General features: G+C 38.9%; 1 protein-coding gene across 3 annotated transcripts in view; it reads left to right on the top strand.

Annotated features, from left to right (window-relative positions):
- Window positions 1-12,596, top strand: part of aff3 (ALF transcription elongation factor 3) — a 328,454-nt gene that overhangs the window by 191,733 nt on the left and 124,125 nt on the right. For all 3 annotated transcript variants that reach the window (XM_016997240.2, XM_062975376.1, XM_008120270.3), the window contains exon 7: window positions 11,786-11,837. In XM_016997240.2, the coding sequence (XP_016852729.2) occupies window positions 11,786-11,837 (52 nt within the window). The remainder of the gene's footprint in view (window positions 1-11,785; window positions 11,838-12,596) is intronic.

Raw genomic sequence — 12,596 nt, 5'->3', positions numbered from 1 at the left:
TCCTCATTCCAACAGTGGCTGGGTGATTTTTATGGTATCGTAAATTAGCCTCCCCACATATAAGTGGTACCTAAATTTCCTACTTGATAGATGCAACTATCTTTCGGCTTGCTTAGGTCAGCAACGAGCAGGGGCTATATTTTATTTTTAATTGTCGGGTGCTCACCCCAACATGGGCTGGCCTCGAACTCATGACCTCTTGGTCAGAGTGATTTATTGCAGCTGGCTGCTAACCAGTCTGCGCTACAGCCCGGCTGTAGGGTTTGTAGGGTTTGCTTATGTATCAAAAATATGGTTCAAAACTAGATAATGAGTGGACTGAGTTTGGTAGTATCATCCTAGATACTCGATGCAGCATGAGTCCAGACTGGTGGGGCAGCAGGGAAAAATTGCTGTCATACGTAAGGATTCTACCATTTTCACAAGGAAACCTATCAATTCTAGTGCTGGCTTGAATGATTTGTATCTTGTGTTGGGCCAAAGAGACAGAATGAGAATGCTGCTAGTGTCCTACCCACCCTCTTTGCCTAAGCTGGCCCAGGTGGTTTCAGAGATAGTGTTGAAAAACCCCGGACTCTGGGTCTGGAGAAATACAACATCCATGTCAAAGCTGTCCTGACAAGACCTGGTCAGGATTTCATGGCTCTCATGACAACAATGGGGTGATTCCATCACATCATTGGCCTCATTACATGTGACAGTACATACCTTATACTTGATTTTTGCCACTGAGAATTTTTCCAATGGCTAAAATTGGGAAAATCCTCAATGGGGGATTGGTAAGTCCCCCATTGGTAAGTCTGTAACAGTCTCACTGTGAAATGCTGAAATGGAAAGGGCTATTAATGCAATTGGTTCTATACAGTAAATTCAGTTCTGTAGAGCCTGTAATCTATCTTGGTTTAAAGAAGATCTATGAAACGGGCTGGACGAAGGCTAAAGTGCAAGTGCAATAGATCATGAATACAACTGAAAATTGTCAAAGCCGCATCACTGTGTCTATTAAGAGGCAGTGAAGGTGGCAAAAAGAACTTACTATACTTTTTCTATCTCCAGCACACCTATCAGCAGAGCTCTTTCCACCTGAACCTTAGGAAGAACTTCCTAACAGTAAGAGCTGTTCAACAGTGGAATATGTTGCCTTGGATTGTGATGGAGTCTTCTTCTCTGGAGACTTTTAGTCAGAAGCTGAATGGCCATCTGTCAGGAGTACTTTGAATGGGTGTTACTGCATGGCAGAGAATGGGACTGGGTGGTCCTTGTGGTCTCTTCCAACTCATAATTCTATGATTATACGTGCAAAAGCAACTTTCTGATTTATTTATGCCTGACCCCAGTAGGCTCTTCATCACTCACCATATGTACTTCTTAACCCTTCTTGACACCTAAGATCCAAGAAACATAGACTGATTGGGTAGATTCAAGGCTTGGTAAATGTTTTGAGATGTTAGGGAAAGTGACTGCTGCCTTGAAGGAGGCAAATCCAAACCTGGGGTTTCTATTAAACTAAATAATTCAAAAATCTGCTTTTTGAATTTAAAAGTTAAAAAAACATAACAAAGGATCACCTGAAAACATTAATGTATAGAAGACCTACAAATGCAAACACTTATTTAAAGTCTGACAGCTCACATTTCAGATCACTTTGATACAATCTCCAGTTCTTTTCTGAAGTCACTTTAATTACAACAATTCCTTAGTCTAAAACAGAACTGTTCCAACTGAAGTGACTTCAGAAAAGAAGCTGATATATTGACTAATCGGTTAATTGACAGAGAGTAACCACATGATGTTGTTGTTCAGGGCTTATAAAGGCATCTCAAAAATGACATTCTGAACTATTACACAAAACCAAAAACCATGATTAGCCATGTGCATTGCACTTTCATGAACAGTTCTTAGGTTTCCATCAGAAATACTGGCACATTGTCCAACACATAGCAGGTTGTCAAGAAAAGCCCCAGATTTCATTTAAAAGAACCAATTTAAGCAATTTTAAGAAACAAAAACAAACATTCTTGAAAACTCAGATGGGTGCAGCTAGACCCATAGAACACCACCTCTCTTGCCATTGTGTGTATTAATAAATAATAATAATAATAATAATAATAATAATAATAATAATAATAATAATAATAATCTTTATTTATACCCCACTACCATCTCCCCAACGGGGACTCTGGGCGGCTTACATGGGGCCATGCCCAGAACAATACAATATAACAAAATATAATAAAACAACAAATCATAACACATTAAACAACACAATAAAAGAAAATATACACTACATTAAACAAAATCAAAAGAACAATAAAACCAAGGGCGGGCCACATGAACACTAGGTTAAAACTCGGGGTGAGAAAGGAAGTAGGAGTAAAAACCACAGAGGACAGGGTCATAAAGTGGCAGTCAATCTGGAGGACAGATATTGAAGGAGAGCAGCAAAAGGGATGTATGTAGTGATTACTCTCCAAAAGCACAACGGAAGAGCCATGTTTTCAGGTCTTTCTTAAAGGCTAGTATATCTCCAAAACTATTAGATTTACAAACTTTCTTAACAAATAGAGGTACATTTTGACTCACTTTACCACTTGCAATAGCAGTTTTGTCATTTGTGCTATACAGTGCAAGTGCCTAAAGAGTTGTGTGGAAAAGTCATCATGACACCCCACACAGTATATAGGAGAACACGTTTCAAATATAAGAAACAATAAAATAGGCGCTCCCTTAGTCACTTTGGGAATGTTATCATCCTAGAACTGATTGAAGAACACAATGTTCTACCCTGGTGTGCCTGGTTTCTGTTCTGCATTGGTCCCTATGCACATTAGCCACTTCACCAGTTACCCCTATATAATAACTTATTAACAACAACCATATATTAAATATGGACATTGTGGAACTGCCTAATTTGAATTCCCACAGATGTAAGCCTTGCAAAAATGTAAGTCCCCAAAAAGTTTCCAGCAAATGTCTTCACCAGCCCTTTGAAGGTTCACATTGTGTTTCAGAAAGCAGTGGCTAAGTACTTGGGATGTAGAATGAATAAATGGATATTTAGTGAGATTCACCCAGGCAGGAGGATTTGAGCGCTTAGGTCTTAAACATTTGACTTTGAATCTCTATGCAATCAGTCATGTTTCTTTTACTGAATTGAGGTTTGCACCTACAGTATTTTTCTGAAAAACTATTACATTTTACTGATGGCTGTATATATAGTATAATCATTTTGTTTGTCAAAAAGCTGTTTATTTACCACAGTAAAAACAGCATTTTCATGTAAGTAAAAATAATTGAAAGTGTGACAACCAACTAATTAAATGGGAGCATTTTGCAGAATCAGTATTTAGTTTTAAATTTCAATTATCTTGTTTATTACAGTTTTTCAGCTCAGTAACTATAATGTTATTTCTGAAATCAATCCTATAAAATTAATTTACTATTTAGAAAACTCCTTTAATGAATTTGCTTGTACTGTGAGACTCAAATAAATGGTTTACAGTGGTGTCAGCTCTGAGCACCCTTTGATAGTGAAGAGATCCAATTAAAATCTGATTAAAGAGCAACAGTTTTAATGATAAATTAATTAGATCTGTGAATTAATCAATCTTTCAAAAAAGTGAATAAAACATGCTTATTATGAATAAAATAAGAATGTTTAACAAACTGGCAAGCATGAGAAAAGCTAAAACAATGACAATGACTAATATTTACCTTGGAAAGTAAATCGTTGAGGGCACATCCTTGTACCATTGTCATTAAATTCCAATGCATTAGGCCATGTGTTACTTCTTAAATGCAATAGGACCCTACCAATAGTTAATGTTTCAAAATCTCTTAAGCATGATTCATGATTCCTTTTTCCCTCTTTTCTTTGTTCTTTGTCAAGTACACCTCCCTTTTCTTGTTACTGCCCTTGCAGCAATGTCATTTATTATGTGATAATCAGTTGCTGTTACATACCTTTATTTCCAATATATGCTGGCTGAACTGCTGACCGGAAGGTTGGGTTGCTGACCTGAAGGTTACCAGTTCGAATCCACAAGACAGGGTGAGCTCCTGTCTGTCAGCTCTAGCTTGCGAGAACATAAGAGAAGCCTCCCAGCAGCACATCTGGGCATCCCCTGGGCAACGTCTTTGTAGACAGCCAATTCTCTCATACCAGAAGCGACTTGCAGTATGTTCTCAAGTCACTTCTGACACAATAAAACATTCCAATATATTTCAACCCTAAAACAACATTATATTTTTTCTCAGCAATATTTGTTTGAAGGAGGTTTGCTTTTTGCTTTTCTCTGAGAGTGATTTGCCCCCAAACCCTACAACACAGTGTGACAGGTAGAGTGCCCAAGAAAAAACAGAGGAAAGGGAAGCAAAAACATATGAAATATAATGGCAAGCAACTGCATTTATGTATTTCTTCATTGTAATGCTACACCTGCCCTAGTAAAGTTTCTGATTTATGTTCAGGTAATTTCCTGCTTAGACTTCTGTAGCATTCTTCAAGCCCTTTTCCATTCTTTTTCTGATCTTCCTTCAAAGCACAGTTGTTAAAACAATTAGGCTCAGATTCTTCCATTCCTTTTATCTGTCCAGCACAAATTCCCTATTCCCAATCTAAAAATGGGTGCCCCTATTTCTTCTCATTCTTACCTTTTTAAAAATATGGCTTTGCTTGGGACCATGACCGTTGTTCCTTTGCTTGGGACCATTGTTCCACCACTCCAGCATTTCCTATATTTGCAGTCAGCTACATCCATTTTCAGAGACTACTTCCCTATGCACGTATGTTGATCCAACTTTTTGAAAGATCTGTTCCTTCTATAAAACCTCTGTCACCTACTTATGTTTTCTGAATGTTGCAACTTGTATATACAGGCATGCATTGTTGTTACTTATCACCACATCATGTGCCTTTCTATTTTATTTCCCTTCTGCTTTTTTTCTTGGTCCTTCTACCAATCTACACTCCAAAACAGCCTTCCCTAACCTGGTGCTCTCCAGATATTTCTTGTGTGCCTTCACATGAGGATCTCAAGGCAAACCTATGATGAGATTTCCTTAGCAAAATTTGTTCAGAGGGGTTTGACCTTGCCTTCCTCTGAGGCTGAGGGCTCTCCTAGACAGGTGCTATATCCCAGAATCTGATCCCATATTTTCTGACAGTGCAGACTCATATAATCCAGTTTAAAGGAGAAAACCTGGGATCAGATCCTGGGATATAGGGCCTGTCTGTTATGGTTGAGCCTTCTGGCTCCGATACTAGGAGACGAGGTCGTAAGACTCCTCGAGAGGCAGACTCTCTTGAGGAGCGCGAAAGGAAACGGCTCCGGGACTTATTTGCAGAACCAACAGACGAAGACTCCTTTGAGGGTTTTACCGAGGGAATGGAGGAAGAGATGGTTAGCTCAGAGGAGGATGACATGGAATGGACTCGTGTGAGGGAGGATTTGGGTGTCACCGGCAATGATAGCATGGGAGGCGACTGGCGGGTTGCAGGATCGGACCCGTGGACGGGCTGGAGGGATGGAACGGGATCCACAGCTGGGGATGCTGTGGGGCGTAGTCAAAGGTGTTTTAGCTCTGATGAGGATGATGATGATGAGGCACCTGGAATTAGGATAGCAGCTGACAGCGATGAGGAGTTATGAACTGGCATAAAATGGGGTCTAGAATCAATGGCTAATTGCGTTGGGCAAGGTAATCTGGACGAACGCTTGGGCTCTTGTTGGGGAACTTCCTGAAGACGGGTGTGATTTGTTTGCTGAATACGTAAGTTACCAAGGACACTGGGCATAGACGGCGGGAGGAACTGTGTGGGCTTTTTCTGTGCAACTTGTGTTTAATCTTGATAGCTTGGACCTCCGTCGTCTTTTTGACGGACATTAATTGCCTACTCTGGATTGACGCTGGACTGACTGACTGACTACGACCTCGGACTATCCCTTCTGTGGCTATCGGTGGATCTTGTGAACTAAAGACGTCTGTACCTGGCTTTCGACCCTGGACCGGCTTGGGACCCTGCTGACCGTTGCTACCCTGATTGATGTGCCTGGACCCGGATTTCGCTCGTTGCACGGAGGAGTAACAACCTTAGTTACTCAATTGTAGCTTTTGAGTAGCAGAGAGGAATCTGCTGCCAGTTATTTGTGTTACATTGAATCTTTGTTTATCAACTTTTGTTTGTTTAAATTGCCAGGCTGAAGTAAGCATTTTTGATTTAACCCGGATTAAACTCCTGTTTAATCCGGTTTATCTTTTGAACCGTTTTTAGTACCAGCGGAGTCTTTTTGTATCTTTTCACATTGAAGGCAAGTGTTTGCCTAGTCCTTTGTTTCTTACGGGCATTTTTTAGTTCTGTAACTTTAATAAACTGTGTTGAACTTTATTTGGTGGCGTTCTGTCTGTGACACTGTCTGGAAGGGCCCTGAAAGAGTGTGGCTTGATCACACTCTTTCAGTGGATCAGTGGATTTCTACGGCTGAGCAGGATTTGAACCCTGATATCCTGAAGCCTTGTCCAATACTCAAATCACTATACCACGGTGACTCTTGTGCTCCAGATACATTGCATTTGCTCCAACTCACAGAAATTGTACAATATGTTTGAAGGATACCAGACTGAAGAAGTCTGCTGTAGGGTTTTTGCAGTAAATAATGGAACAAGCTACCTAAGCCATAACATAGATATTATTTATTTATTTATTTATTTATCTAATTTATATACCACTCTTCTACCCCGGGAGACTATTTATATTGTATAAATAATAAATAGTACTTTGGATGCCTACTATGATTTTTGTTAATTTTACCATGTTTGAGTTTCACATGTGAAATCATGATAATACTTAAGATAACAAATTATTTTTAAATAAGGGATATAGAAAAGACTTTAAAATTACTGTGACGGGTAATAAGATGCTGCACATTCAGCAAGATTGCTGGCAACCTGGTGAGTGTAAACACTGCTGAAATTTATAATATGGCATGACTCATTACACAAAACAGTGGTGTAGGTTATGTTCTTCCAGTGACCTTCGTGTTTAAAAATTAAGTAATATTTTTAAAAGACAGCAGTAGACTGTTACCAGAAATTGAAGAAACATAAGCTTACCAAAATAGCTATTAATCACTAGCAGCAGGAATGAAATAAGTGGAATCAGAGGAGGCAAGATATGAATTGGTAAACCAAGTGGCTCTCTTAAACACTTTATTGCTTAAAGCCGTTTCCTCCTATGATGGGATAAGTGATTAGTCTTGAAACTTTGGCAGGCTTCTTGACGGATGGGAATATTTAGGCTGGTGAAGAAAAGTAATATTCTGGCAAGTGATCATTGTTCTTTCATTTTTACACATGCATTCATTTTTACGATGCTTTTTTATCCTAAAGTGGAATGGTGTTGTAGAAACCTTTTAAACTCTGGGCAATACATCTGGCACCTTTAAGGAGTAAGCTTGCACTCCTTTCTAAAAATTAAGGCTGAAATGGTATAAGAAATACAATTTTGTGGTATTTTTCAGTGATCGGGTTCTAAAAAACGTTGATTTCTATGTTGTAGCACTATTGAGCCCTGACCTTATTTTGATTTTAAACTATATGGTACATAAAGCGAACAATGTTATTTATGATAAGTTTTCTTATATCATTGAAGCTAAAAATGTTAGCTGACTCTGCAGATTTTATTTCCAAGTATTTTGTAGAGCAGAGATAGATCAAACTGAAACTCAAATTTTTCCATAAAACATCCATGGAAAAAGTTCCAAATTCTAATCCCGGTTAATGGTCATTTTGGATTCAGATTCTGTCCCAGAGGTATTAGCTATCTCTCCAATTTGGTGTCATCCCTAAATTTGATAACTATCATCCAAATCATTGATAAAGATGCTGAATAGCACTGGGCTCAGGACAAGCATCTTGTGTCTCCTCTTTAAGATCAGCAGCTGGAATAATATCTCTAGGAGTAATATTTGCTGCTCTAAGATATTTGCTAATAACTCTGATATTTCAGTTCTTTGTGATAGATAGCTGTCACCCTCTGCCTTTTTTGTTTGCTCGCATGCTTCTTCAAAATGAACAGAACATACACAGAAAGCAACATGCATTAGTTTTCTGGCATGCGGAACTGTTTCACTGATGAGTTACCACAGCTGGTTTAAATATGTAGTTATGTTGACGTTGTAGGAACAGATTCTCTTAAATGAAATACATGCTTTGGCTATAGATATGCATTAGGAAAAGTTGACCATCTGGTGTGTGATAAGGTAAAGACAGCAGTAATAAATTTCACTTCATTAACACAGACTGAAACATGTGTCTGTGTCATTATTCATAAAATATTGATGTTGTACAACCTAGGTACTGTTCTTAATATGATAAAAGAATGCAAATCTCTTGCTATAGTCTTAAAATTTTAATCTTATACCTATCAGGGTGGTGCCTTTTCTTGGAACTTCCTCTAGATGACCCCTCAAAACATAATTTCCTTGTTGATAGTTAGTGATCTGTAATTGGAATACCTGCATTTATGAAAAAACATCATTAGTTCTCAAAGTGAGTTCCCAATCTATCCTTTTTATTTTCTTATTTAAAGATCCAGCACACAACATGCTGATACACAACATGCCCTTCCACACAGCCATATAACCCAGAATATCAAGGCAGATAATCCACAATATCTGCTTTGAACTGGATTATCTGAGTCCACACTGCCATATAATCCAGTTCAATGTGGATTTTATACAGCTGTGTGGAAGAGGCCATAGATCCACCAAAAATATTAGGATCACTTCTCTTTCCCCATTTCAGTCCACACAGTACAACATCATGCAAATTGGTGCTCCTTGCTCCTTTCATGTTTAACAGGCTTTTACTGTTTATGTCATTTACCATGCAAATGACATTTCCCAGGTCAACCAACATAAAACTATGATTGCGCCTCCCTCTGGGATAGCAGCAGTACAAGAATGTTTGAAGATGGCCCCATCTGTTGCCACCCCCCAAAAAATCAGCCCCCCTACAAAAAGCAAGCAGCAAACACAATCTAAACCAGTGGTTCCCAACCTCTTTTTGGCCATGCCCCCACCTAAGCATCGGAGCCCCCAGTGGCACAATAGGTTAAACCCTTGTGCCAGCAGGACTAATTACTTGAAGGTTGGGTTGCTGATCCAAAGGTTGCCAGTTCAAATCCAGAAAGCGCGCTGATATGCTCCCTCTGTCAGCTCCAGCTCCCCATGCGGGAACATGAGAGAAGCCTCTCACAAGGAAGGTAAAAATATCAAAACATTTGGGCATCCCCTGGGCAATGTCCTTACAGACAACCAATTCTCTGACACCAGAAGTGACTTCCAGTTCCTCAAGTTGCTCCGGACATGAAAAAAAACCTAAGCATCTCTAAAATCCTAATGCTCCCCCCCCCCCAGTCACCTAAGATTAATTTTCTTGCTGCTGATAATCTTTTTTTTTTAATCATACTTACCTGTGAAAGTAATAATTGTGCTTTGGATTTTTTCAAACTACATATGCAGAACAAAAATACATTTATATATATTTTGTATAGCATGTAATGTTAAAAGAGCTGAGAGAAGTGGGGTGTTTGGAATGAAAACTGGCCTCCCTTTTTTGTGCTCTGCTCATGCACTTTCTAGTTAACTCTGTGCTTTCACACCTCCTATCTATTAGTGGACTTTCCCCCTCTCTCCATTGTCAGTAGCTGACCACTGGGTAAAATATGGTTTTAATTTTTAAAATGTGTATGCATATATATACACACACGCGCACACGCACACACACACTGTATATGAGGCCCCTAGAAGCATAAGAAATGCCAAAAAAATCACTGTTAATAACTTATTCTCATATTGCCCCCTTAAAAATCAAATTGCCCCACCTTGGGAATCAAGGACCTTGGCACTTTTCCTCACCCTGCGTGAAAGAGACCCAAGCCAACTTGGAGACTCTGCCTTACCTATTGGGCACTTGGAACTAGATCCTTACTTCTCTTTTGCACATCCCTTGGCCTGTCTTGGTTTTATCAGTTACTGATTCCTTCTTGTCTCCTTGACATCTCTCCTGTCCCAGTAAATTACAACAAATACAATAAAATCCATTAAACACTTATAGAAACACTATAACAAAAGATCAAATGAAACAATAACATCAAATGAAGATTTTTATATTTCCCAGCCTCCAAATCAATACCATTCTGGCTGGACAGAACCACCAGCATACTGACTCTGATTATCTACTGGGAGTAATCCACTCATGCAAATGGTGCAAGCTGGAGGTCTGTCTTCCATTAGGACAGTGAGATTTTTCTTTTCACGCAAGAAGTAGTCAACATTTCTATCAATTTATGGATCCACTTTTTACAATGTTCTTATGAAAAAAATGGTTCCTGTTGAGTAGTCATTTACACAAGCCAACCACCAAATATGACATTGGAGATTAATCAGATTACATTTTTTAAAATTCTTTGATATTGAGCAATTACACATTGTCTGTTTTATTTCTCAGACAAGACGGACCCTTCAACATATGTATTAAATTGCATTTGTTGTTCATTCTTTTCTTATTTGAACAGATTTCAGAGAGAAAGATAATTAAATTGTCAATTTGATAAATATAGCCACATTTCAGATTTACACATTTCAGAAATGGTAACCATAAAATACTATCCATGTTTTTTTAAGAATTATATTGGGTGTAGGTTTGGAGAGTGAGTGTTTACTAATTTAATATCTGCAATTGAATCAAATTAGAAGCTTCCAGGGAAAGATGCAGCACTACAGAGAAGGACATTAGTATTTGTTATATAAATACAGTGAGATCCTTATAACTGCATGACCTTTGTCTGCAGTTTCACTTGGGGGCTGATGGCCTCTCTAGGAAATTGCTAGCTCCTCCATGTTTCTCACAGTAGGTACCACAGAGTCACCCAGGAGGACTCTGCAAAATCCTAGAAGACAACACCTTTCTAGGAATGTCCAGGTCCTCCAGAGCAACCACTTTGTTTCTGCAGCACAGCAGGCTAAACTGCTCTGCTGCAGAAAAATCCTGCCGATTGAAAGGTCAGCAGTTCGAGCCTGGGTCAGGGTGAGCACCCACCGTTAGCCCCAGCTCACCTGCCCACCTAGCAGGTCAAAAGAAGAAATGCGAGAAGATAAATAAGTACAGCGTTTAGTGGGGAGGCAATAAAAGTGCCCTTAAAGACATCGATCAGGAGGAAAGCTCCTCGGCATGGAAGATGGAGCAACAGCGCGCACGCACACGCACACACACACACACACACCATGGCCGGAGTCAAGCACAACCTCCAAGATGTTGGAAATAAGATGGGAAAAACTGCCTTTACCCTTGTTTGTGTTGTCTGTCCTTGTTAATTGTATAATCAGCATTGAATGTTTGCTGTATGTGTGTTCTGTAGGCTGCTCTGAGTCTCCTTTGGGGTGAGAAAAGCGGGATATAAATACTGTAAATAAATAATAACATTTTTAGATAATCATAATAACAATAACATCATCATCATTTTCTGGGACTAAAGTCAAATAATTTAATGGTGTCTATTCATATTCATGTTTTCAAGTAAATGCAGTCTGACTTGGAATGTATCCCGCATAGATATTTGGGGGGGGGGGGGGGCTTACTATCATTTTAATGTTCCGTTTAAGTTTTGTTTTCTTGGAATATGTTCTGGACAAAGATGGTGAAGTTCACACCACAATTTGTGTAGGAGTCAATATACTATTAGAAACTGACTTTATAATGTGTTTTGTTATTTTTTTTCCAGAATGTTAGAAGATGATCTCAAACTGAGCAGTGATGAAGAGGACAGTGAACAGGTATGCAGGCTAGCATTTGTATTTGTTGAATTAATAGTCTAATGGTCTAACAGCGCTAAGAGATACTTCAGGTAATTCATTTGAATGTAATACGAATAATTATATATGTAGTTTAGGCTGTCAGTTAGCCATGCTTGTGGCTTTCAATGGAAAGTTACAGCAGTTGGGTGATTTTTTCCCCACCAGCTAGTGTATTCCAATACAGATTCATTGAACACTTGAGTGGCAAATCAGAGTCTTGCTGCAAGGCCATGCGCTTACAGCCAAGTTTGGGGAAGGCCAAACTAACTGGCCATAAAAAAGAAAAAAGGCTCAGCTTAGGACAAAGTTCCACAGGACTAAGCCTTAACATCTGTTTCCAACATCATCACTTAGCTCTGGAATATGGTGATTTAACATCATGATTTACTAGATTTAAGATGCTCTTTAAAACATTCAGAAAGTATTTCCTCCACCAGGAGAAAGTAGAGGGATTTCTCATGGGGGATCAAGTTCCGGAGTTCAAATAGACTTAAGCTTGGTAGCCTCCCTTTTTTTTTAAAACCAAGAATTGAAAGATGCCATTAGGGAACAAGCCTGGGGATGCTATAAAATGAAGAATTAAAGCAATAAAGGCATAAGTATACAAGCAGAGAATGTGTGATTGTATAAATAAGGCATCAGTTTATACAATTGCATAGAAATTGCATTAAATACTGTAAATGTAAAAGGTAAAAAAGAAGACATGGAAGAAATAAAAACAATGATGAGCTAATCACA

This window comes from Anolis carolinensis, chromosome 3, assembly GCF_035594765.1.
Source record: "Anolis carolinensis isolate JA03-04 chromosome 3, rAnoCar3.1.pri, whole genome shotgun sequence".
In the NCBI taxonomy this organism is placed as follows: domain Eukaryota; kingdom Metazoa; phylum Chordata; class Lepidosauria; order Squamata; family Dactyloidae; genus Anolis; species Anolis carolinensis.
Note: the sequence above shows the minus strand (reverse complement) of the source record. Positions and strands in the feature narration are given on the sequence as shown.